This window comes from Betta splendens, chromosome 21 (assembly GCF_900634795.4).
Source record: "Betta splendens chromosome 21, fBetSpl5.4, whole genome shotgun sequence".
NCBI classification, from domain to species: domain Eukaryota; kingdom Metazoa; phylum Chordata; class Actinopteri; order Anabantiformes; family Osphronemidae; genus Betta; species Betta splendens.
The window spans coordinates 15,013,176-15,035,704 of NC_040899.1; the positions used below are offsets into that span (position 1 = coordinate 15,013,176).

A 22,529-nucleotide genomic window follows, 5' to 3' on the forward strand; every position below is an offset into this window, starting at 1 on the left:
ATATTGTATCTCGTGACAGAAGCTCAGACTTGGCTCCGGCTCCTGAAGCTGCCTGCCAGGGAGCCATTCGGTTGGCTCTGGGGGTTTGGGGGGGGGGTCTAATTATGGGCACAGTGTAGTCTCTTCTGCCAGAAGCTCCTCACCCCTCTGTTTTTACTTGACTCGTACTAAAGTGGAACTTATGAAGCTCTATACAGGAGCAGTGCGACTGAAGGAGGGTGATGTTGTCTTAACATGTTACAGCAGCTACAACGGGGCCCCTGCTGAGATCATAGCAACCTGTTTACAACCGGAGCGTTGCCTTTACTTACATGCAGAGAACGTGTTGTATCAAACTCTTCTTTGATCAAAGAGGCAAGTGCACAGCTGGAAGCAGGGTTTTTTGTGCTTTTAGATTCACAGCTCAGTCTTCAGGATGATGGGAAACTCTTAGACTGAGCTCTGAACTCTGAGTCCCATGAAAATATTGATTGATAGATTCATCAGATTGACTGGGCAGATGTTGTGTTGTTGTTTCCTTGTTGTGTGTCTCAAGGCTTAATCCGCAGGCCGGCTTTAGAATGAATCACTACATTCGTGGTGAGTCGGGACCACTCCGTTCATCGGCTGCCTCCTTTAAGGCCCAAGTCGTTGGGAACTGATGGACCCTTTGTGTAACGTTTTCATATCTGTGAAGGGAGGATGCCATTTTCTGACTCTGCAGACACAGTGAACAGACGTTAACTAAAGCATTTCTGTGGACGTAACATCAGGTTGAATTTGCTGCATACAGTAAATGCTATTTGCCTTCATCATTCGAAGTGTGTGGAGCTCTGAACGGAGTCTAGACGACTGAACATCTGGTCGACATGAGTGATCACCGATGGGGAAGATGTTTCACTAATGAGGGGCTTGGAAGAAACCAGCACACACATGTTACATGCAGATGTGTGCTGTTGATTTGACGAATGCATCACGGAACCTGACGACTAACGTGCACATTAATCAAACGGCTGCTTATTTAGACAGAGGCTGCATCCACAGACCAGAGAGAGGGGAGCGCATTCAGATGCAGGTTCAGACACGTGAGCGCAGCTCGTCTGAAGACGCCTTCGAGGTTTCCCGTTTCACCTCCATCGTCGGAAACATCTGGTGCAAATGGCCGTCTGTGTGTTGATCCTCATTTGAATGTGTGGCCTCCTCGCTGCTCCGACCACAGACAGTGGTGCTGCTCGTGCAGCACCACTGACAGGGCGTCTGTCAGCTCCGGCTGAAACCAAGCGTGCTCTCCAGACAGTGGTGTTTATGGTTGTGACCTCAGGTTCAGCCAAACACTGTGTGTTTAAGCTCTCAACAAGCCCACTGCAGAGGCACTGATGTCCCGCCCTCTGGGCCGTGGGGCGGCGGAACCAAAGCGTCTTCAACATACCGCGAACAATCATGTCTTCTCCTAAAACAGTGATTTTGAGATCCTCTTCTTTCAACCATCAAAGCGCTTACATGTTGGTGTAAGTGTGTCTGTGTGTTGGAGCGAACGCAGACACACGGCGCTTTGTGGTCTCCGCGTTTCCTAAACGGCTCTAATAATTATGCGCTGACCTCGCATGCGTCACCCCTGGTGATGGAGGCGCCGCCGTAGACATGCAGGGGCCCAGCTGATGGTCCCTCTGTGTGGTTTCTCCTGGTGGTCGGAGAGTTCGCAGCTTTTAAATGCTCATTTTTAAATGCGTTTATTGAGCTTTTGAGCTCTGGGAGGAGACGCTTGGCACCTGCACGTCTTGTCTGACGGGGCTGATAAAGCCACCAGATTAGTCTCACACCAGCGATCCTCGGCCTTTTTTGGGATGTCAAACCGCTCCATATTTAGTCCCATAAGTCACAGACTCATGAAGGAGTTCCTTGTGGCACCCGAGCAGTTTGCCAGGGCTCATATTTTAGCTGGGCACTGAAAGATAAAACCTCTGTCTCTGTCCTGTCGTTGTTGTTGTTGTTGAGTCCTGTGTGTCACAGCATTGGTTCCGTGTGCTCCTCAGACACTTTACTAGCCTAACAGAGCTCATCTAACCTCGCTATTCTGTCGTCACCTCTAACCTGCAGGCTTCTGTTGGTACTCGCTCAAACTGCTTGTTTCTCTCCCCCTCTAGAAGACAATGGCGTCTCCCTGCTGCAGCTCATCGGGGATCCTCCTCCCAGCGAGATCAGCCTCGTCTACGGCCCCGATAACAGCCCCAGATACGTCTTTGGTCCCGATGCCAACGTGGGCCAGCTGGCACAAACCTACCTGCCCAATCCGTTCTACCGGAACTTTGCTCTCATCTTCAACCTGAAACCCACCTCCGACAATGGGGGGGTTGTCTTCTCCCTCACAGATGAACAACAGCAGATCATATACGTGGGCGTGAAACTGTCGGCTGTGCAGGGGGGCCACCAGCACGTGATCCTGTACTACACCGAGCCCGACTCACAGGCGTCCTACGAGGCTGCCCGGTTCCGTGTGCCCTCCATGAGGGACACCTGGACCCGCTTCGCTGTCGCCGTGAGAGACGATAAAGTGATGCTCTACCTCAACTGTGACATAGACCCCCAGGTGATGCGCATTGAGAGGTCCCCAGATGAGATGGAGCTGGACGCCGGCGCCGGAGTGTTTGTTGGGCAGGCCGGAGGAGCCGATCCAGACCGGTTCCTGGTGCGTACGCTGTTCTCAGTCTCAGGGCGTTGATCGAGGATTGGGTAAATTTTAACATGTTCAGTTGATAAAGAGACGTGAGCTGACAGGCGTTCACCTCAGCGCTGAGGGGAGTCCTGCTCGTGGAGCTTTGGAAAAACACAGCAGCAGTCAAGCATGTGAAACATCTTGGCTGAATCACACTCACATGATTTGATTGCTGAAATTGGCCAAAAGCATAAAAATGATAATCCTGGTTTAGACTCACAGTTGAGTTTTGAAATAAGCTGTAGAGACCCACCTGTTAATAAAGGGGGCGCTGGAATACCCCCACAACCACCTGTGTGTTAAAGTGTCAGACACACACACCTAGAACCAGGTAGCACGGTGCCGGAACCAGCCCAGCCCGGATAGGCCAGCTTCAAACCTGGATCCTGACCCGGGGAGCACAGGAACATCAGACCCGGACCCTGTAGATCCAACAACTATGAGACACACATTCCTCATCTCAGGAAACTTCCCGCATGTTTTCTGCCTAAAAAGCCATTAATACATGATCTTTTATTGAACTCCCTTTGTGTCGTTAAGATGCCAGCGATTCTTGTTCCTGTCAGTGCGTCCACACACTCTGCTGCTTACATCACACATGAGAGACAGAAAACCTCTGTCTCTCTTCTGACACAAGAAGCCTTTCCTCATGACTGACTAGATCTTCATGATATTGCTTCATGTCTGGCCTTACATGTTCACTGTTTGCTCAGCTGAAACATTTTTTCACTATTTTTATTGCTGCTGATTTTACTTTAAATCACTTAGTAAATATTGTTTTTCTTGTGGAAGGAGATTTATCCAGAAAGTCAGTCCCTTGATTTTAGTACGGCCCGAGGTTTCAGAGGTCTTGTGAATTTCATTTCCCTGATGAAATAAAGACTTGGCAAGCGTCTGGGCATCTAAATATTTACATGATGTATTTATAAAATGGACTTAGCTCTGAAATAGATTTGTTAAGTCCCCTTTCTTGTCCCAGCCGAGCGATGCTACAGTTGCTCTTCTAAATGGGTTTGTTACGAGGAGACAGAACACATGAGCTAAACATTTACAAGTCACACGCATTAATTGTCTGTAAAGAGACAGGGTCAAATGTCAAAGAGCATTTGTCGCTTCTCCTCAAAGCTGCACCATTTTTCTCAGGGCCCACCAGTTAATGAGCCTTTGATAGCAGGAAGAGGACTCGTTGCCTGTGTGAGCATCCTGTGTGCGAGCACGCGGGAGAACATTGGCTCCTTCATGTGAAATATATGTGTGCGTGGGAGGTGGAGGAATGGGGGAACTCCCTGAAATATGACCAAAAGTCCCGCGATAAGCGCTCATGTTCCATGTTCAAAGCCAGACACGGTGCATGTGTCACATAACGATGTGGTGTGTGACAGGGGGTGATCGGTGAGCTGAGGGTGGTGGGAGACCCCAGTGCTGCTGAGAGACACTGTGAAGAGGAGGAGGATGACTCGGACGCGGTGAGTTACCATCATATGTAACAGAGGATGATAAAGACATCAGTAACATCTGACATGTGGAAGACACACGTTGCCTGAGTCTGTGACGATGGTGTGCGTAATAAAACACTGCTTTTCTAATAATAATAATACAGAACGTCTTTGTTTAGAGCAGTGTTTTATAGGAGATGTCACGATTAATTAAAGGAGGACAGTGATGCTGTAAAGCACTGAGGTCCAGCATCTGGTCTCTGACAGAACCAGCTTCCAGATGCTAATCTTTACAGCTGTTTGCATGAGACTGGAAACCACATCCCAAGTGGCAGCTTTCCAGTCTCAGGAAACACCACAGTGACCTGCACAGTGAACATGAGAGCAGTCGACCTGATGACGTCACTGTCTAGTAGATTAAGTTCAAGTGATAATGTGCCTATGTGTGAATGGAGCCACGATGTTGTGGGCTCCACATGTTGAATATAAAACGTATGCATGCTCCTTTCAGGCATCAGGGGATGGAAGTGGCTACGCGGAGGCCAGGCCCACAGATCCAGCTGTGAAGAGACTGACGGTATGATGAGCTTTCCATTGGATTAACCAAACATCTCAATAATGGCTGATCTCTAATCCCCTGGTGGTTAACTCTAAATGAAAACCTAGACAGACACAGAGCTTTGCAGCTCTCTGGCGAGTTGTCCCAGTGCTGGACATATAGCGCTGGCGTCTCAGGTTACTTAGTGCAGCGAGTGAACCCTCAGCCCTCAGGGGAGATTAAACCTCCTGGAAACGTGAGCTGCTCCAGCTTTATATTGTGAGACAAAGGCGTTTTTTATGAAGCGCTGTCTCACTCCTGATTAAGGGCTGAGGTACATGGTCACAGCAGGTCTAATACTTCAGGGCTGATGCTCGGTACATCTTGGCCTATCTCCCCCTTCCTCTCTGTCCCTCTCACTCATCCAGACCCACTTCCTTCCACTCAGGCTGAAGCATATGGTAGCACAATCACTAGCTCCATGCACTCACTCACTCCCACTCAGATAGGAAATAACAGATGTCATTTGGACTCAATGTGATCCAAGTCGGGGGCCCCACACCTCCAGGCTTTGTTTTTCTCACTGGTTTTTCAATCAGCTGTGTTCAGGAAGTGGAAGAGATGGAAAGAAAGTTGGAGGAGACAGAGACGCAGCGAGGCACCTCTCCTCCTCCTCTTCCTCCTCCTCCTCCTCGCGCCTTGGTAGTTTGACTTTTACGAGGGGCTTTCCATCTGTTCAGTAGGCTCTTATTAGCATCATGTAATACCGATGTAATATAAAACACAACAGCTGGCATCTAATGCCTGCCTTCTGCTTTTTTCCATCTGATGTCGGTTCACAGCCTGCGATTGTCCAACCAGTGCAGGGAAACAAGTCAGGGCAAAGGCACGCTATAGAGAAGGCTTCCACTCAGTCGGGCTGGAATTCAGTCTCTACACATCTACACAGGAAACGCATACACTGAGAGAAACCAGTGTCTTGGCTGAATATGCTGGAGCTGTTCCAGCTGTTTATGTCCTTTCAGAGTCAGCGTGACTCATGAAACATATAGAAATGGTTTGGCAGACGTTAAACATACATTGTTCCATTTAACAATGCAAAGACTCGACAAACCGCAATGTTGTGATACACCCGATATTCGTGCTCACCTTGATCCTCCATCGTGTTTCCTTGATCCAACACGTGTGGGAACGGCGTTTCAGGCGTCACATAGCAATCACGGGAATCTGTTGGCTCCCAGCCTCACTGTGCAGATGACTGCTGTCATGCTGCATGGCTCATCTGGTTTGTGGCACTGTATAAACAGCTGGACTGTCTTTTCCTTCAAGCTCAGGCCAAACACAACCTTGTGTGTTTCCTCTGCCATGCCCCAGTGCACGCAGTCCTGGGGAGCTGCATACTTGCTCTTAGACACAGAGTTGGCTGCTTCAAATCCATCAACACTATGTGGTGAAGATGGGAGCCTCCCACTTCGTCCTCAGCTATGATGGCTGGGTAAAGGAGTGAACAAGCAGGGCATTCTTCATCACATTAATGCATGGATCAGCTTAGCAGTCAATAATGCTCGGGCCAAATTCTCAACATACTCTATGTTGCTTAGCGCAATGGGGAGAAGGGCTCCCTGACAGGAAACTGGTTAATGATCCACACATTTCTCATCCCACCCCACTCCTGGATTCCACAGGTGACACTTGAGGTGTGTCACTGGTGAGGAATGAGCTGCAGACAGGGGCATATACATCTCCCCACCCCCCTTTTACCCACAGGTAGGGTGGGTAGAGTAGTCATTCAGCTACTCCTGCTGGCCTGAAGCCAACACACTAATTACTGCGAGGATTAGACAAAAAAGCAAAGCATGAATCTGATTTAAATCGTTCCAGTGTTTGAAATGACACCTTCGCGCTCTACATCACAAGGGCTTTAGTTTTAAAGGGGGGTTGGATGAGCACAAAGACAAGAAACTAGTGGAGGATGTGGATCTTCACAGGTCAGATAGTGATTTATACATAAAGGAAATTGCTGCTCTTCCACCCAAGAATGTTTTGCCTTGGCCATGGTGGGATTGTTCAGGAGGCTAAAGACTAAATGCAGCGCCAAGCATTTAAAAAAAAACTGTTTGTCTATTTTTATGCAGACAGCTCCTCCGTCTTCTCGACCCATTCAGCAGCCTCCACTCATCAGGAGAGATGAGGTGTCCATCACACGGGAGACGGGTGAGTTTGCCTTTTAGCGTAGCTGCTGGTCTTCAGAGCTTCATTTCAACTGTTTTGTTGCAGAGATCGTCCTCACTAAACGAGCCTCACAGATTCCTATATTCAGATGCAGTCTGGTGCCTCATTAGAACAACTCTAGACTAGACAACATTATTTCCCTGCTGTCTGTTCCAGTTAGAACTTTGTTTTATTATATATTTATTAAAATATTAATTATAAATTATAGGGAGACCACGACTTAAATGATTTATTATTGAGTTTTCTCAATATCTACTGTAAAGTCAGGGAACAGCATTAATGTCACAATGGGCAACCTTGAGTTGTACTTCAGCTTCATCTAGTGGCCATGTCTTGAATGACACATGAAGAGACTGAAGAAGACACAGTACACAGTAGCACAGCTTTGTGATGTGCACTGGCCTTGTCACAGTGCTCAGGCATATTGTGTATGTGGATGCCAAATACTGGACATGCATCATTATCTTTATTAAATATAATGTATGCTACATGTGATTTTCCTGGTGGTGCTGGTTCACTGGTTGAACCTGCTCAGTGAAAGGAGAAAGGTCATTTCAGTCTCACTAATGAACATTTTTTTGTGTCTGTAAATGATAAAATGATAACCTATATATAGATCAGAGTCCTCACACAGGACCCTGAGACTTATACTGCTCAGTTTGACAGACATTATTTTGACCATTGTCTTGGAGTTACTGTAGGCACATCACAGATGTGTCCAGAGGTTGCAGCTGTTTACTTTATACTCATGGGTGCTCGAAATATGTCTCTAATCCTTAACAAATGAGTACAAATTAGGAATGTAAATAGCCCAATGTATATATCACATAGTATTATATGCATCTGTCATCTGATGCACTTTAATAAAATATAGTACAGTTATTAGATGAAAAACAAACATACAAGCGGCCAACTGCCTGGCATCCGTGACTGAAAAGGCTTAACATTGTCTTTTCTCCTGTGTTCAGCCAGTGACTCTCAGCACATTTCAGTTTTAGTGAAGCCCAGACCCAGTGCTCCTGGGTCACCAGGTGGGTTAAAAGCACAGACCAGTATCCAGCATCCTTCCTCAGTTGTTTCATCGATGCTCAGCCTGCTACATGTCTGCTGCACATGCACAACATGGATGCATGCGTTACTCTATGTAGGCTGGTGGTGGATGTGCAGTATTTAGGCCAAGAGGATATGATATCAGGGTACTGGATGTTAATCCCACAAAATAGAGGAGCTAAACTGAGAGAGGAAAACTGTGGGTGGCGCATGGTGTGAGCATCTGCAGCAGTATGTCTACTACGAGCTCTGCTGTGAGGATTACGCTCATGTGTCCAGGCGCAGGCATGTGAGCCTGTTTGCTGCTGCAGAAGATGAGGGTTTGCTTTGCATGAAGCGCTGTGTTCACAAAGTCGTGTCTGTCACTTAGACAAGTGTCGCAGGGGTCAAATCAGGTCCCGCAGAAAGTCCAAGTCAGGCTGCTGCTGCATGCAGGTGTGTAATACAAGCAGCTGTTCCATGCAGGATTCCTGCTTCATGGAGTCATTGTCTTCTCCTGATTGGAAGCAGGAAACATGCAGGGTTGTGTTTGGGACGTGGGATACGATCGTTAAGCTTTTCAGAAAGCTCCTTTCATGTGGGTATTAATGAGCCTGTTGTTTGTCAATGTTTTCCAGGACCCGCTGGGCCTAAAGGAGTGAAGGGCGACAGAGGAGAGAAAGGAGATAAAGGAGACAGGGGTCCAACTGGGCCGAAAGGAGAGACAGGCAGTGGCTCCAGCTTACGTGGTGGAACCCGTGGGGAGAAGGTTTGGCCTGTGTTTGTAGCTAGTGATGTGTTATCAGTGGTAGCATTTGTCCACTAGGGGGAGCCACATGTGTGTCAGTCGCTGTGTACTGGCTATGCTAATACTGTTCATTTTTGAGCTTTCTCATGTACATGCTGTACAGGGTCTTCGTAAAGCCTACTAGCACACAGGAGAACGCTCGCTGATGTTAATGCTGATTGTAAAGATTAAAATCTCCTGCCACTCACTTCAGTTGTTTCTTCCTCTCAACATCAGGGTGAACCTGGAGAAAAAGGAGCCAAGGTAAGACTTGGATTGTCTGATCTGAGCCTCTGTGGATCAGCATCATTACATTGTTTAGTTAATCAACTAAAATGTACCTTTAACCTTAATCAGCTACTACCATTACTTCTTCGACAACTAAGGTAGTTCTACTGCCAAGTATTAAGAAGAAGGATTAGTTTGTGTTAAAGTTATGATGTGTCATATAAGGAGCACAACAGAGCCTGACCACCTGGGCCAATAGAAGCACAAAACCGTGTCCTGCTGATTCAGCAGGGCTATTTGTACACTGAAGCCACACAAAGCTAAAATAACACTTCATCGTCATTTTTCCTTTCCTAATTATGACATTGAGGAATTCAGTAGTGTTGCTCTTACATTGAGTCTTACGTTGAGTCTGAACTCACAGAAGTGTAGAGGCGGATGTCTTCATTTGTTCCGTGTTGACATTAATGTATTGTCACCTCCAGGGAAGCGCAGGATTTGGCTACCAAGGAAAGAAGGGTGAGCCTGGCCCCCCTGGACCAGCTGGGCCCCCTGGACCTCCAGGCCCCGCAACAGAGCTTTCAGTTGGTAGTGATGGCTCAGTTGTTTCCAGGGTCCCTGGACCCAGAGGACCTCCTGGACCTCCAGGTGTCCCAGGCTCTGAGGGACCACCAGGAGCAGAGGGAGAGCCAGTAAGTTTACACATACATATATATATATATATATATATATATATATATATATATATATATATATATATATATATATATATATATATATATATATATATATATATATATATATATATATATATATATATATAGTTGTATCGTGTATATTGTTGTATCTGCAACATCTGTAGCTTTGTATCATTGATTTGTATCCTTATTATTCAGGGGGATCCGGGTGAGGATGGAAAAACTGTAAGTAGATTAAGCAACACTCACCAGTAGCTATAACTCTTCACCTGACAGGCCATGTGTCTTTGAGATGAGTCTTCTCTAATATTATGGTTTCTTCAATGTAGGGGCCAGAGGGACCTCGAGGATTCCCAGGAACTCCAGGCGACCCTGGACCCAAAGGAGAGAAAGTAAGACACAATAACATTTACAAACATATTGTCATTGGATCTAATAGGTTAAGACACAGAGGACATCTTTGCTTCAGAGTGTGCTTATGCTAATCTTATGCTAACGAGTCTTGCTCTTACAGGGGGACCGTGGAGAGGGCCAACCTGGCCCCAAAGGCCCCCCGGGCCCACCTGGACCACCAGGACAAGGATTACGATCTGTAAGTTTATCCTCAGTTGTGTGCTTAGCAATATTGAAACACAACCTGTACATGTATGTATCTCCAGACACCAAATCATCTTTTGTTTTAATAAATTTCAGACTTTCGTGGACATGGAAGGCTCAGGGTTCCCTGACTTGGAATCTTTTCGGGTGAGTACAATTGACAGAATTAGCAGAAAGGCACATTTTGGCCGTCTACATGACTACACAAATAAAAAAAACTTTGATCTTCTTACTTTTAGGGTTTACCTGGGCCACCAGGTCCTCCTGGTCCACCAGGTCCTGCTGGTCCTTCTACAACTGGCACAATAACAAGTTCTGGGGCTTTTGGCCCACCAGGAAAGGAGGGGGCACCTGGTAAACCTGTAAGTGTTAAATGTCTATCAATGTTTTATTACCCCTTAAACCTACAACCTTCTCACATCATTGCCAAAAACCTTCTGCCATCAGGGCCTGCCTGGATTACCCGGGGCTGATGGCAGCCCAGGTGCTCCTGGACCCAAGGGAGAAAAGGTATAGACTTGTACATTAAACTGATAATATCCCCAAACTACTGAATATTCAATTCACTTGGTATTATAATCATTGCATATAATGACACTGTGACACTCTGTAGTTAGATTCACCCTCCTTTGATAAATCAAACTCCTGTTTGACCAACTCTTTCGTACAACAGGGTGATTCTGGCGAGCTGGGTCTTCCAGGAGCAGTTGGACAAAAGGTGTGAATTCATTACCTCCTGTTTTCATCTTGTACATTTAAAGTCAAGGCTAAAATTATTCACACCTCCGACAATTATGGCTTACTGTACTATTATTCAACCAGTGAGTTTTTTTTAACGACAATGTACCCCTTCTCCCAAAGGGTAATAAGATGATGTTTCAAGAGGCATCATTGTGGAAAAAATATTACTTGCCTTCATTGGTTATTACAACAATCAAACGTTACGTAATTGCTGACTAGGTTTTGCATGTCCCTCCTGGTATTTTTGCCTATTCATCTTTAGCCATGAGCTCTAACCCTTTCACAATGTGTGTCTCGTAAAAAAAGGATGTAGTGATTTTTTTCCACAATGATGCTTCTTGTACATTGTCTTATTATTTTTTAGAGAAGCCTGTGTTATTTCTAGTAAAAAAAAAGTTGAATAAATGTAACTTAGTAAAAAGAATTTGCCAGGGATATAAATAATTGCAGGCTTGACTGTAACTCAAAGTCAGTAGTGTTGGTGCCCACAGGGTGCGCTGGTCTTCACTCCAGGACAATTGGTTTATTTTTTTCTCCATCATTTCTGAAACCATTTCTATTCCTTTCATTAACCCAGTCAAACTCCTACTTTTCCTTTCTTAGCAATGTGCTGCCTCAGTATTTATCCTCCTCCTGCTCTTTTCAGTCTTCCCAGCTACGGAACTGCTGTCTCCGACATGTCAGCCATCACAGGGGATTTGTCTCCATATGCATCCTATACTTAGAGTATAATCTGAGTTCTGGCTATGGTGTGATTTAACACTTACCACACTTAAAATTAATAACAGCTAATGCATTAAAGCTTCACCTGGCCCTGAGATGCATTTTACCGAAGGCATTTACTGTATTGTGGTCGTCATCTGTACTTTTGTCTTTATCCTACAGGGAGCTCAAGGAGAGGCTGGCTTACCGGGACCTACTGGAGAGCCCGGACTGGCTGGTCTTCCTGGACCCATGGGGCCAGTTGGGTCACCTGGACCTCCCGGACCTCCAGGACCAAGCTATCGCGTTGGATTTGTAAGTGCTGATGCCTTTTGTTTGATCTGACAAAATGTGATTAAAGAGTTACTAAGTGTGTTTCTGCCAAATGATTGCTGAAAGGAGAGTTTACCACACAGTCAGTAGGTCCACAGATCATTGCTTAACAGTCAGCGAGCAAGCTAACTGTGGTTAAGATTTTGTATTGTAGTGAATGTTAGTGTGTGCTGTTGACAAGGGTCTGGCCAAGTTGAGCTACAGATATACAGTACATACATACATATACATATTTCACCTTGACCGTCAGGATGACATGGAGGGGTCTGGTGGAGGTTTTACCAATGGACTTCCTGGTATCAGAGGACCACAAGGAAGACAAGTAAGTACTATGTAGTAAGAGGCACCGAAACGGACATAATTTGCTTTTGTCAGCTAGGGCTAAACACCAGGTCAAGTGTAGCAGAACCTGCCACCCAACATCATGACGCAACAATAGAATATGAGAAACCGAACAGTACATTCTGCATTATAGGCTAATGTTAAAACCTCCCTTTGGTGGCTCAGTTACTAACAGTAGCTGAGGGAAAAGGTGCAGCAATATTTTCTAAGGCAATGTTCAAAGTAAAAGAGATTTTATGAAGACTATGGAAAACAAAAGTCCATTAACCAATACACTGATGTGATTTCAGGGCTCTCCTGGTGTACCCGGACTCCCAGTGAGTAAAACAACCCTTCCAGTCGTCTTAAATGAACATGGCTCATTCTAACCCAACGCACTTATATGATCAGCTTATAAACTGACCATATAAGTGGTGCTACTGTCTATAGTAGTGGTGCAGTACAAATGTGACAGATTAATGAATGGTTTTTATCCGAGACCTGGCTGTGGATCATCACTGGGGTCAGAAGTACAATCACACCTTTCAGTTCAGAAGCAGTAATTACTGTACATTTAAAGGAGCATGTTAGTTGGCTGAGGATAGAAACTCTGAGGTCTAATCTGCTGGAGGACAGGCTGTAGTACTTTGTAGTTTCATAGAACCACTGTAGGAGTTGTTGGGACACAGTTATCGGTTTCCCCCCATTCTTACTCTAATGCACCTTTGCAGGGCCAACCTGGACAACCTGGAACACCAGGTCCAAAGGGCAGCGAAGGTCCTGCAGGCGGGGAAGGACAGCCAGGCCTGGATGGCTTCCCGGGGGCTCAGGTACAACGTTTTATTTTAGAATATCACCTAAAGGCATGCAGCCAGTGATATTTAGATGCTGATACAGCAGCTGATGGATTCATTCTCTAGCACCACATCAGACGTGATCTCAAGGCTCTTTACGCGGAACACCTTACAGATGCTGTCAGTGTAGCTACTAATAAACAATCTGGGCATCTGGTCTGTGGTGTTATAGCCTTGTGTTAAAATAATATTATAATTACTATATTACTATTCGTTTGTTTTTGATGCTACTACAGTATACAACAATACTAGCAACTATTAATAATAGTGTAACTAATACCCAGCTGACAACACATCAACGTTACACCATCTGTATGATAATAATACAGTGCTGTGCAAAAGTATTTGCCTCCTGACCAATTTCTGACATTACTTGCAAGTTTGTCACGCTCATCCATTTCAGATCAAGCAAACCTGAATATTATACAAAGATAAAACACAAGTAAACACGAAAAACAGCAGAACCTAAGTAATTGCCCCCCTAAACCTAATAGCTGGTTGAACCGCCTTTTGCAGCATTAACTGCAGTCAAGTATTTGCAATAAGAGGCGACGAGTCTTTCACATCGCTGTGATGGGATTTTGGCCCACTCTTCTATGCAAAATTGTTCAACATTAACCAGAATGGATGGTTTTCGGGCATGAACAGCCTTTTTAATGTCATGCCACAGCATCACAATAGGGTTCAGGTTGGGGCTTTGATTAGGCCACTCCAAAACCCTCATTTTGTTTCTTTTTTTGGACATTCAGCAGTGGACTTGCTGGTGTGCTTTGGATCATGGTCTTGCTGCAGATCCCAGGTGCGCTTTAGCTTGAGGTCTCAAACTGACAGCCAAACATTTGCCAGGATTTCTTGATAGTAAGAGTTCATGGTTCCATTGATAATGGCAAGTCGACCAGGTCCTGAGGCAGCAAAGCAAGCCCAGATCATGACACTTCCACCAATATGTTTCACTGTTGGCACATCAACACTGTTGTTCTTTTTATCAAATGCAGTGTTCTTTTTGCGCAAGCAAGAGCAAGTTCAACTTTAGTTTCATCAGTCCAGAAGACATTTTCAAAAAATTTTGCAAAAGTACAGTACATCGGGCCTTGATATTCTTTTTGGTCAACAGTGGCTTTGGCCTCGGAGCGCGTCCATGGATTCCAATTTTGCCTAGTGTCTTTCTGATGGTGAAGTCAAAAACATTGACATTAACTGTGGCAAGTGAGTCTTGCAATTGTTTAGACATGGTTCTTGGATCCTTTTTGACTTCTGCAGCTAGTCTGCGCCGTGCTCTTGGAGTTAGTTTCATAGGGCGGCCATTCCTGGGAAGGGTCACCACTGTGCCATGCCTTCTCCATTTATGGATAATGGCTATGACAGTGCTCCGCTGGAGTCCCAAAGATTTGGCTTTGTATCCTTTCCCAGACTGGGACATCTCTACAATCTTCTTTCTTGTTTGCTCTTGAAGCTCACTGGAATGCGGCATGATGATGTGTGTTCAGTATGGCTTACCTTACCTTGTCAGACAGGTTTTATGTAAGTGGTCTCCTGAATGGAAACGTCTGGCAGCAATCAGGCCTGGGTGTGGCCATGAAATTGAACTCTGCTTTCGCCAGTAGTAGGATTAATCACAATTACCTCACATTTTAACAAGGGGGCAATTACTTTTTCACAGAGGATCATTAATTTTTCTCTTAACAAATAAACACAACAGGACAACTGCATTTGTTCAATACTTGGGTTAACTTTGTGTAATGTTTGAATTTGTTTGATGATCTGAAAAGGTTAAGTAGGACAAAGGTGTAAAAAGGTAAAACATCCGTAAGGGGGGGAAATACTTTTGCACAGCACTGTAGGTGCAATAGAGGACAGGAAATATTACAGAATGTCTTACCTAGTGTAAAAACACTAGGTAAAAACCTTGTTTAGAACAGAGGTGGCTGATCTCAGTGCTCGGCACATTCTACTGTATAGGCCAATAAAATGTCTTGAAGTTTGGCTGAGGTGCAGCTTTGTTGAATACTTTCTATAGCTGTTTATCTGGTACAGTACCTAAGCACAGTATGTGGTGATTTGTACAGTATTATTAACCAGAACTCATCCTCTTATCTAACAGACACTGTGCTTTCATTGTTACCAGTTAAGAGCTTTCTGAATTAAAGTGTCTTCTGTTTCTTCTTTACAGGGACCAAAGGGTGACAGGGGCGACAAAGGAGAGAGGGTGAATATTATTTCACTGCAAAATCTGCTAATTTATCTGTGTCTGTAAGATACTGATCTGCTGCTGCCAATCATCTTCGGATGTCTTCTACAGTAGTTCAGCTTTTCACTGTAGTGTTTCGGGTCTAGGGCGAACCCGGTCGAGATGGAACCGGACTCCCAGGTCCACCTGGCCCACCTGGACCACCAGGTCAAATCATCTACCACACATCTGGCAATGTGAGAAACAAAGCACAAAGTACTTTTTGAACATTTACCTGAATGTTTTTCTAGACTGAATTCAGTAATGTTCAAATCTCTACGTCTGCCCAGGTTGACAGTGTTATTGGCAATGCTGGACATCAGGTATGTACCAAACTACTCTTAGCCAATTAACAATGTTGAAACAAAGTCTGTTTGTAAGACTTGTCTCCCTGTAAGTCACATCTCTGAAGTGTGACCAAACAAACAGTAACTAAAGATTGATGTGGACAATAAAAAATGCAAATTTTATGATTATAGTTTAGATGTACGTATATTGGCTGGCTGTAGAATGTTGGGCTATGCTGTTAAATCAAACATTGACACATATATTCATTTACTCTTCGGAGTTATTCTTCCCCTTCGTCTCAACTTGAAATGTAACAGGCACCAAACTCTGAATTTTTGTAGATTTCTGAAAATCAGTGAAGCTCCATGAAGTAACATGTAAACAGTGGAGCAACTTAAAAACTTGGACTGGAATAGTACAAGGCTGACAAACCATCTTTATGTAGGGGAACCATACTCTGCTGCTGCCAAAACGTATTTTAGAAATGTCACAGTTAATTTCTGATTTTGTGCAGGGTCCTGTTGGACCTAAGGGAGATAGAGGAGACCCTGGTCATCCAGGCTATGGGGTAAAGGTACAGTGTCATTTGAATTTATTATTATTTAAAACCTTATTTAAACCTTTTGGAATAATTAGGAGGTCACATTTCTCAGTGAGTGTGTTGTTCAGTTGCTATTGTCCTATGTTTAGGGGGAAAAAGGTGAGCCAGGATTGATCATAGGCCCTGATGGGAATCCTTTGCATCTGGCAGGATTAACAGGTCCCAGGGTGAGGCTCACTACTGCTCTTTACCTCACTCACTCACTCACTCACTCACTCACTCACTCACTCACTCACTCACTCACTCACTCACTCACTCACTCACTCACTCACTCACTCACTCACTCACTCACTCACTCACTCACTCACTCACTCACTCATTGCTCAGTATGTTTTTGGTTACCACTAACCTGTTTCTTATGCTGTGCATGTAGGGAGAGAGGGGGTTACCTGGACCTGCTGGACCCACTGTAAGTTGCATCATTGTGGTTTCTGTTTTACTTGTTATCATGTTCTAGTCAATTATTTAGTCTTTCATGTTATTTTGTATTACTTATTACTGCAGGGCCCCTATGGACCTCCTGGATTAAAGGGTGAAATTGGAATGCCTGGAAGACCTGTTAGTAGTTAGTTTTATTGATGCCATACTAAGTGCATTTTTGAATATTTTCTAAATTGCTGTTACATTTGAGCTAAGTGCAGGTACATATTGAGCAGCATCTTTGTCCTGCCATCAGGGTCGGCCTGGCGTTAATGGATACAAGGGTGAGAAAGGAGAGTCCGGAGGAGGAGCTGCCTATAGCTACCCGGTAAGTGTTGAGATGTTTAGCAAAAGAGTCACGGTGATAATAAAGAGACCACAGCAATTGTCCTGTGTGCAGAAGCAAAGTTACATACTGTTGGAATGTTATAGTCCATAATGTTATGTGTCGTAATGTACGGTAGATGTGTATCTAGAAGCCAAGAACTGATAGATACTTTAGGCATTAACTTGATTTTCAACAGGGAGTCCCTGGCCCACCAGGACCACCTGGACCACCTGGACCCCCTGGCCCTGCCATTCCTTTAGACCGCTTAAATGTGAGTACAGGAATGTCAGCCTGTAGCTCATCTTTATTCCAAATGTAGCAGTTAGAGTAGAACACAGATATATTAAACCTAAACCTAAAGTGCTGAGAAACTCCACTCTTACTAGAAATGTTTTCATTGGGAATTTTCTCTTTCTCTTCACAGCGTCATGATGAAACTTCGAGGAGTTACACAGGTATGACCTCCCAAAACAGTTTTGTAGTCTTAGAGACATACATGAGAATACTGCGACTCAGCCTGGAGAAGATAAGTAAATGTGCCAGTCAAGGGAGAGAGATTTAGAAAAGGCTCAACGTGCCTGCAGAGATAAAGAGTTTTATCTTAATTTCAGTTTGATCCAGCTCCCTCTCCCTGAAAGGGATATAAACTGTATTGTCATTGGATTAAGCTGCCAAGCCTTACCACATTTGAAGAATGAATTGATAAGGTGGACATCACAATCAGTGGAACAGGGAGCTAACAGTTGTGCAGTGCCAGCAACAGATACACCTGTGGGAGCCAGATGTTGAAATGTCACTTTTTTGTTCTGTTATAGCAATTAAAGGAGAAAAAGGAGAGCGAGGACTCCCAGGATTCCCAGGTATGGCCTGAAGCCACATGAAACATAGACAGGTCCAATATGGTACATACAACACATATCCACTCCAAAGAAAATACTGAAACTCTTTTTTCTCTAGGAACAGCCTCTAATTTTGACATTTACGCATTCAAGGTAATCTAGTTTATCAGTGCACCACTAGTTGATTCCATCAGTAGCTGGATGGACTATAAGAAAAATCTGACCAAACTGTTAAACTATTTCGAACAGAGTGAACTAAAAGGAGAGCCTGGTGTGAAGGGAGAAAAGGGAGAGCCAGGTGGTGGCTATTATGACCCACGTTTTGGAGGAGTGCAAGGCCAACCAGGGCCTCCAGGGAGACCAGGACTACCAGTAAGTTTTAGAATAAACCCAGTTTTATCAATCAGTACCTGATAAATGTCTTGTCATCTGACATGTACGGGATGATTGTTTCACAAAGTAACAAACCAGTTATCTTTTTAATGTTAGGGTCCAAAAGGAGACTCAGTAATTGGCCCTGCTGGACCCCAAGGACCAGCAGGGCCTCCAGGCATTGGTTACAATGGGCACCCAGGTCCTCCTGGACCGCCTGGACCACCAGGACCTCCAGCATCCCCAGTACCTGGAACTTACGGGCCCAATTACTGTAAGTATCTCCTGCTGTAAAGATGATGTGACGCTTTCTAATTTCCACACCCCAGAGGCAGAAGTGCTCACAAGCCACATGAATAATAAGGTTTGTTTCTGTTTGAAGCTGTCAGTGTCCCTGGACCCCCAGGCCCTCCTGGTCCCCCAGGTAGCCCCGGCCTCTCTTCTGGTGTAAGTGTCATCATTGCTGTCCATTTGAATCTGAAAGTTACGTATTGTCAGTATACTGTTATCTGGACTAGCCAATTGCATAGAAGAAAGTAATTACTAAGAGAAAGAAACATTATCTTAGCGATTAAAGTTTCCAGTTAGTACAACTCTGAAGATATGTGCACAAACAAAGGACCAGTTCAAATCTGAACTGGGAACATGTTTTGCAGGCAGGAAGCTCATCTGGTGCCAGGTACTGAATGAATGAATATTGACTGATATTTTTCATCATTCCATCGTCCTATTTTCCTCTAACTTACATCTTTATTGCTATTTAGGGCAGGGATGAGAAAATGCAAAAAAAAGTGAAAATTTACGTTAATTTATGTTACTATAGTATCACACTGCTTGAAGTTAATGATTCATCATGTGATAACAGAAGCTGGGTCCGGTGTGGATTTGTTCTGCACAGGTCACAGTGCTGAGGTCATATGACACAATGATTGGTACAGCCAGACGCCAGGCGGAGGGGAGCCTTATCTACATCATCGACAAAGCAGATCTGTATTTAAGAGTACGTGATGGAGTACGCCAAGTCATGGTACGGCCGTCGTCTTTCCTCTATTTGCTACAGTACAGTCACTGTAGAACTATACAGCAAATACATGACAGTTATTCTTTCCCTCAGCTTGGAGACTACAGTCCCTTCTTCAGAGATTTGGTAAGTTGAGCAACAAATAAAATGTTTCTGTTTGTGTTTAATTTTTTTATCATTACCTATAATCTGGTTGCCATTTAAAGGAGAACGAAGTAGCAGAAGTCCAGCCTCCTCCCGTGATCCTGTACCCCCAGTCCCAGGACCAGTCCCAGAGTAATGGAGCTGGTCATTATTCCCAGGGGGTTCCCGTCATCCAACCCATTGGTCCCCCACCACAGACACCTGTAGAACCCATATATCCCCCACAGTATGATTCCAGGTTCCCAAACATAAAACAAACAGGTCATACAGATGGAAGCCTAGCCACCCAACAGACTGATGGCAGGTACTCGGCGACTCCACCGAGACGACCAAGTCCACCTGTCCCACAGCCCGGTGTCCACGTAGACGCATTCCGTTCAGTAGTAAGTATAGTTGATGGTATTCGCTGAACTACTGTATGTGGAGTGCTCATTTAATGTAGGATCATTTGGGGTAAATCCACTGTGGATAAGTTTTCTTTTTTTTTCTTGTTAAAGAATGCAGTGATACACAAGCCTTTCTCTCCAAGTTCTAAAACTAAAAGAGATAGACCCTAAGAAGTCTGTTGGAGTAATTGACCTAAACTGATGTATAATAACGGCTTTCTCAATCAGCTTCATCTTGTGGCCTTGAACGCCCCTCAAACTGGAAACATGCGAGGAATCCGTGGCGCAGACTTCCTGTGCTTTCAGCAGGCTCGAGCTGTGGGTCTGAAGGGCACCTTCAGAGCATTCCTGTCCTCCAAGCTCCAAGACCTCTACACCATCGTACGCAGGACGGACCGGGACAACGTCCACATTGTCAACCTTAAGGTCAGTCCTTTTACTGTATGAAGGATATTCCTATTGTTGTATTAAAGGTCATTTTATATTTCTTTCTGTCTTTCTCTACTGATGTTTGTCATTTCCATGTCCACTGGTGCCTAAAGTGAGTTCTTTTGTGGATTGTTCCATTGCTTCCAGGACCAAGTCTTGTTCAGTAGCTGGGAGTCACTCTTCAGTGCTGAGGACACAATGAGGGACAATGTGCCCATCTACTCTTTTGATGGTAGAGATATCCTCAGGGACAGTGCATGGTGAGTCTTTAATGTGGCATCTTCTGCTCTGTGCGGGGACATTGTGTGGAAGCAGTATATCCTGATGTCTGGGCTTGTTTTTGCTTTCCTTCAGGCCAGAGAAAATGGTCTGGCATGGATCGAGCACCAAAGGCCACCGACAGACGGACCACTACTGTGAAACATGGCGGGCCAGTGACCGTGCTGTAACTGGTCTGGCAGCTTCGCTACAGAGTGGACACCTTCTGCAGCAAACCTCCAGTAGCTGCTCCGGCTCCTACATAGTCCTCTGCATTGAGAATGCCATTACATCCCATTCCTCAAAGTAAATCCCATGTTTTTTTGTCCTTGTAATGTTTGGGCCCTTGTTACACAGTTTTAATGCCCAAGCAGGAACGTGCTTCAATTCCCTGATAACCTGCCATGTGACCACGTGGCGTCCAATGAACTGGCCCGTGGATCTATGCCTCGCAGAGACGCTTTGTCATGTCTGCTCCTCCCCTCCTCAAATGCCAAAGAGGTGGATCCAACCAAGGAATGCTGGTCCATTTTCTTAGGGGCATTGGCACATACTTTCTTCAAGGGGTGCAACAACAATGGAGAAGCTACTGCTTCTCAAATTGTATCTGTTTTTTAAAGATCCTGTGTATGACATGTTTGTTGTTAGTGTTCTTTTTTGATGTTATCAATGTTTTACCATTTGATTGTTTTTAAAAAATGCTATATCCAACTGTTTTTTTTTTGTATTTTTAGATAATAATCATTTTCACTTTTCAATTATCTTTTAGAATAATGGGTGACAATGGGGTACAGCAAACATTTAAGGACTACTTTAAATTTTAAGAGGATGATAGATATTTATTTTTGAATGAAGTTATATAAGGTTAATCATAAAATCATTTTGGAAAAAATAAAACAAAGCTATTCAAGCCAGCAGAGATAAGAACCTGCCTTACCGTGGGCTCAGAGCCCTATGAGTCAGCAGATCCACAACAGCCCAAGAGAACGCTGAGCAGGAACAGGTCACTGCCTCTTTTGTAGCGGCTGCTTTAAAGATTAGGACACGCAGCGAAGAATGAGACAGAAGGATGCAATGACCTGCCCATTGTGCTACTGATGTCTTGACAGGACCTGTGGATTTCAACTTTTATAAGAAAATGTGCTGTACTGTTTCTCCCAGGCACTGAATTAAAGTCTTCTTCAACCGCAAAGTGATGTAATGTACATCAGCCTTTACACAGTTTTTTTTAAATTATTTTATTCACTGAACCAGGTCGCATGAAAATCTGATGTCACTGTGTCCTTGGTAATTTTATGTTCTGCTCAAAGAGATGTTGCTCTTTTGACCCAACTACAAATCAGTTCCTCCAGATGTGACTTGTGACACCTTGACCATACATCATGTTTTAGCCTTCACCATGACATCGCCACTGTTGAACTAAGAATAGCAGCTGTCAGTATTTGATTGTTGCATATAGCACCATACAGTATGAAGGTTCAATATAGTATGGTACTGATACAGTAACTTGTACTGATAAAGTACAAGTACTTTATGGCCTGGAAGTCTCCAAGACCCAGACCACTGCCATTCATACTGCTTTTAACTCATACAGTAGCTGAGAGACTGGGTTGGGTCCGGGGCTGGTACACGTGGAAGGACAGTGATCACCACTGGATGGTAACTGTAACTTGGATGTAACTGTGACTGCTGTTGGTGATGATCTGGGGCTGACAGTCTATCTTTCAGGACTGAAATTATTCAAGTACATGTTAAACATGTTTAAAGGATCCTGGAACTTGTGTAACCAGCAGAAAACAAGCTAGTCAACACTACAGTAGAGTAGGCATAACCTAAGAACCTAAGTGATGGGACTGCCAAAGCTTAATGAGCCTCAGACATTTGTTTATTTAATGTGCTTATTTTGAAATCAGAGTCGTGTTGAAGGTGGATGGCTTCAGGAAAGCAGGAAAAGCTGCAGCACAAAGGACCAGTTTCAGGTACAGGACATATGAGAAGGAGCTGCTGCCCACTTGGTTGACCCTGGTA

At 44.5% G+C, this 22,529-nt stretch overlaps 1 protein-coding gene across 5 annotated transcripts in view; it reads left to right on the top strand.

Annotated features, from left to right (window-relative positions):
- col18a1a (collagen type XVIII alpha 1 chain a) overlaps positions 1 to 21,706 on the top strand; it is a 42,534-nt gene extending 20,828 nt beyond the window's left edge. For 3 of the 5 annotated variants that reach the window (XM_055505357.1, XM_055505354.1, XM_055505355.1), the window contains 40 exons: positions 2,124 to 2,665; positions 4,075 to 4,158; positions 4,640 to 4,705; positions 6,802 to 6,880; positions 7,867 to 7,929; positions 8,566 to 8,696; positions 8,952 to 8,978; positions 9,428 to 9,634; positions 9,839 to 9,865; positions 9,970 to 10,032; positions 10,155 to 10,232; positions 10,334 to 10,384; positions 10,477 to 10,599; positions 10,685 to 10,747; positions 10,911 to 10,955; positions 11,864 to 11,995; positions 12,264 to 12,335; positions 12,646 to 12,672; positions 13,066 to 13,164; positions 15,359 to 15,394; positions 15,523 to 15,612; positions 15,706 to 15,738; positions 16,218 to 16,277; positions 16,394 to 16,471; positions 16,678 to 16,713; positions 16,809 to 16,862; positions 16,981 to 17,052; positions 17,249 to 17,323; positions 17,477 to 17,507; positions 17,868 to 17,912; positions 18,010 to 18,044; positions 18,141 to 18,263; positions 18,381 to 18,537; positions 18,646 to 18,710; positions 19,162 to 19,290; positions 19,378 to 19,410; positions 19,491 to 19,811; positions 20,043 to 20,240; positions 20,391 to 20,503; positions 20,598 to 21,706. In XM_055505357.1, the coding sequence (XP_055361332.1) occupies positions 2,124 to 2,665; positions 4,075 to 4,158; positions 4,640 to 4,705; positions 6,802 to 6,880; positions 7,867 to 7,929; positions 8,566 to 8,696; positions 8,952 to 8,978; positions 9,428 to 9,634; positions 9,839 to 9,865; positions 9,970 to 10,032; positions 10,155 to 10,232; positions 10,334 to 10,384; positions 10,477 to 10,599; positions 10,685 to 10,747; positions 10,911 to 10,955; positions 11,864 to 11,995; positions 12,264 to 12,335; positions 12,646 to 12,672; positions 13,066 to 13,164; positions 15,359 to 15,394; positions 15,523 to 15,612; positions 15,706 to 15,738; positions 16,218 to 16,277; positions 16,394 to 16,471; positions 16,678 to 16,713; positions 16,809 to 16,862; positions 16,981 to 17,052; positions 17,249 to 17,323; positions 17,477 to 17,507; positions 17,868 to 17,912; positions 18,010 to 18,044; positions 18,141 to 18,263; positions 18,381 to 18,537; positions 18,646 to 18,710; positions 19,162 to 19,290; positions 19,378 to 19,410; positions 19,491 to 19,811; positions 20,043 to 20,240; positions 20,391 to 20,503; positions 20,598 to 20,811 (3,977 nt within the window). In that variant the 3' untranslated portion in view covers positions 20,812 to 21,706. The remainder of the gene's footprint in view (positions 1 to 2,123; positions 2,666 to 4,074; positions 4,159 to 4,639; positions 4,706 to 6,801; positions 6,881 to 7,866; positions 7,930 to 8,565; positions 8,697 to 8,951; positions 8,979 to 9,427; positions 9,635 to 9,838; positions 9,866 to 9,969; positions 10,033 to 10,154; positions 10,233 to 10,333; positions 10,385 to 10,476; positions 10,600 to 10,684; positions 10,748 to 10,910; positions 10,956 to 11,863; positions 11,996 to 12,263; positions 12,336 to 12,645; positions 12,673 to 13,065; positions 13,165 to 15,358; positions 15,395 to 15,522; positions 15,613 to 15,705; positions 15,739 to 16,217; positions 16,278 to 16,393; positions 16,472 to 16,677; positions 16,714 to 16,808; positions 16,863 to 16,980; positions 17,053 to 17,248; positions 17,324 to 17,476; positions 17,508 to 17,867; positions 17,913 to 18,009; positions 18,045 to 18,140; positions 18,264 to 18,380; positions 18,538 to 18,645; positions 18,711 to 19,161; positions 19,291 to 19,377; positions 19,411 to 19,490; positions 19,812 to 20,042; positions 20,241 to 20,390; positions 20,504 to 20,597) is intronic. The other 2 variants (XM_055505356.1, XM_029137243.3) reach the window with 2 other exon arrangements.
- Positions 21,707 to 22,529: the final 823 nt, after the last annotated feature.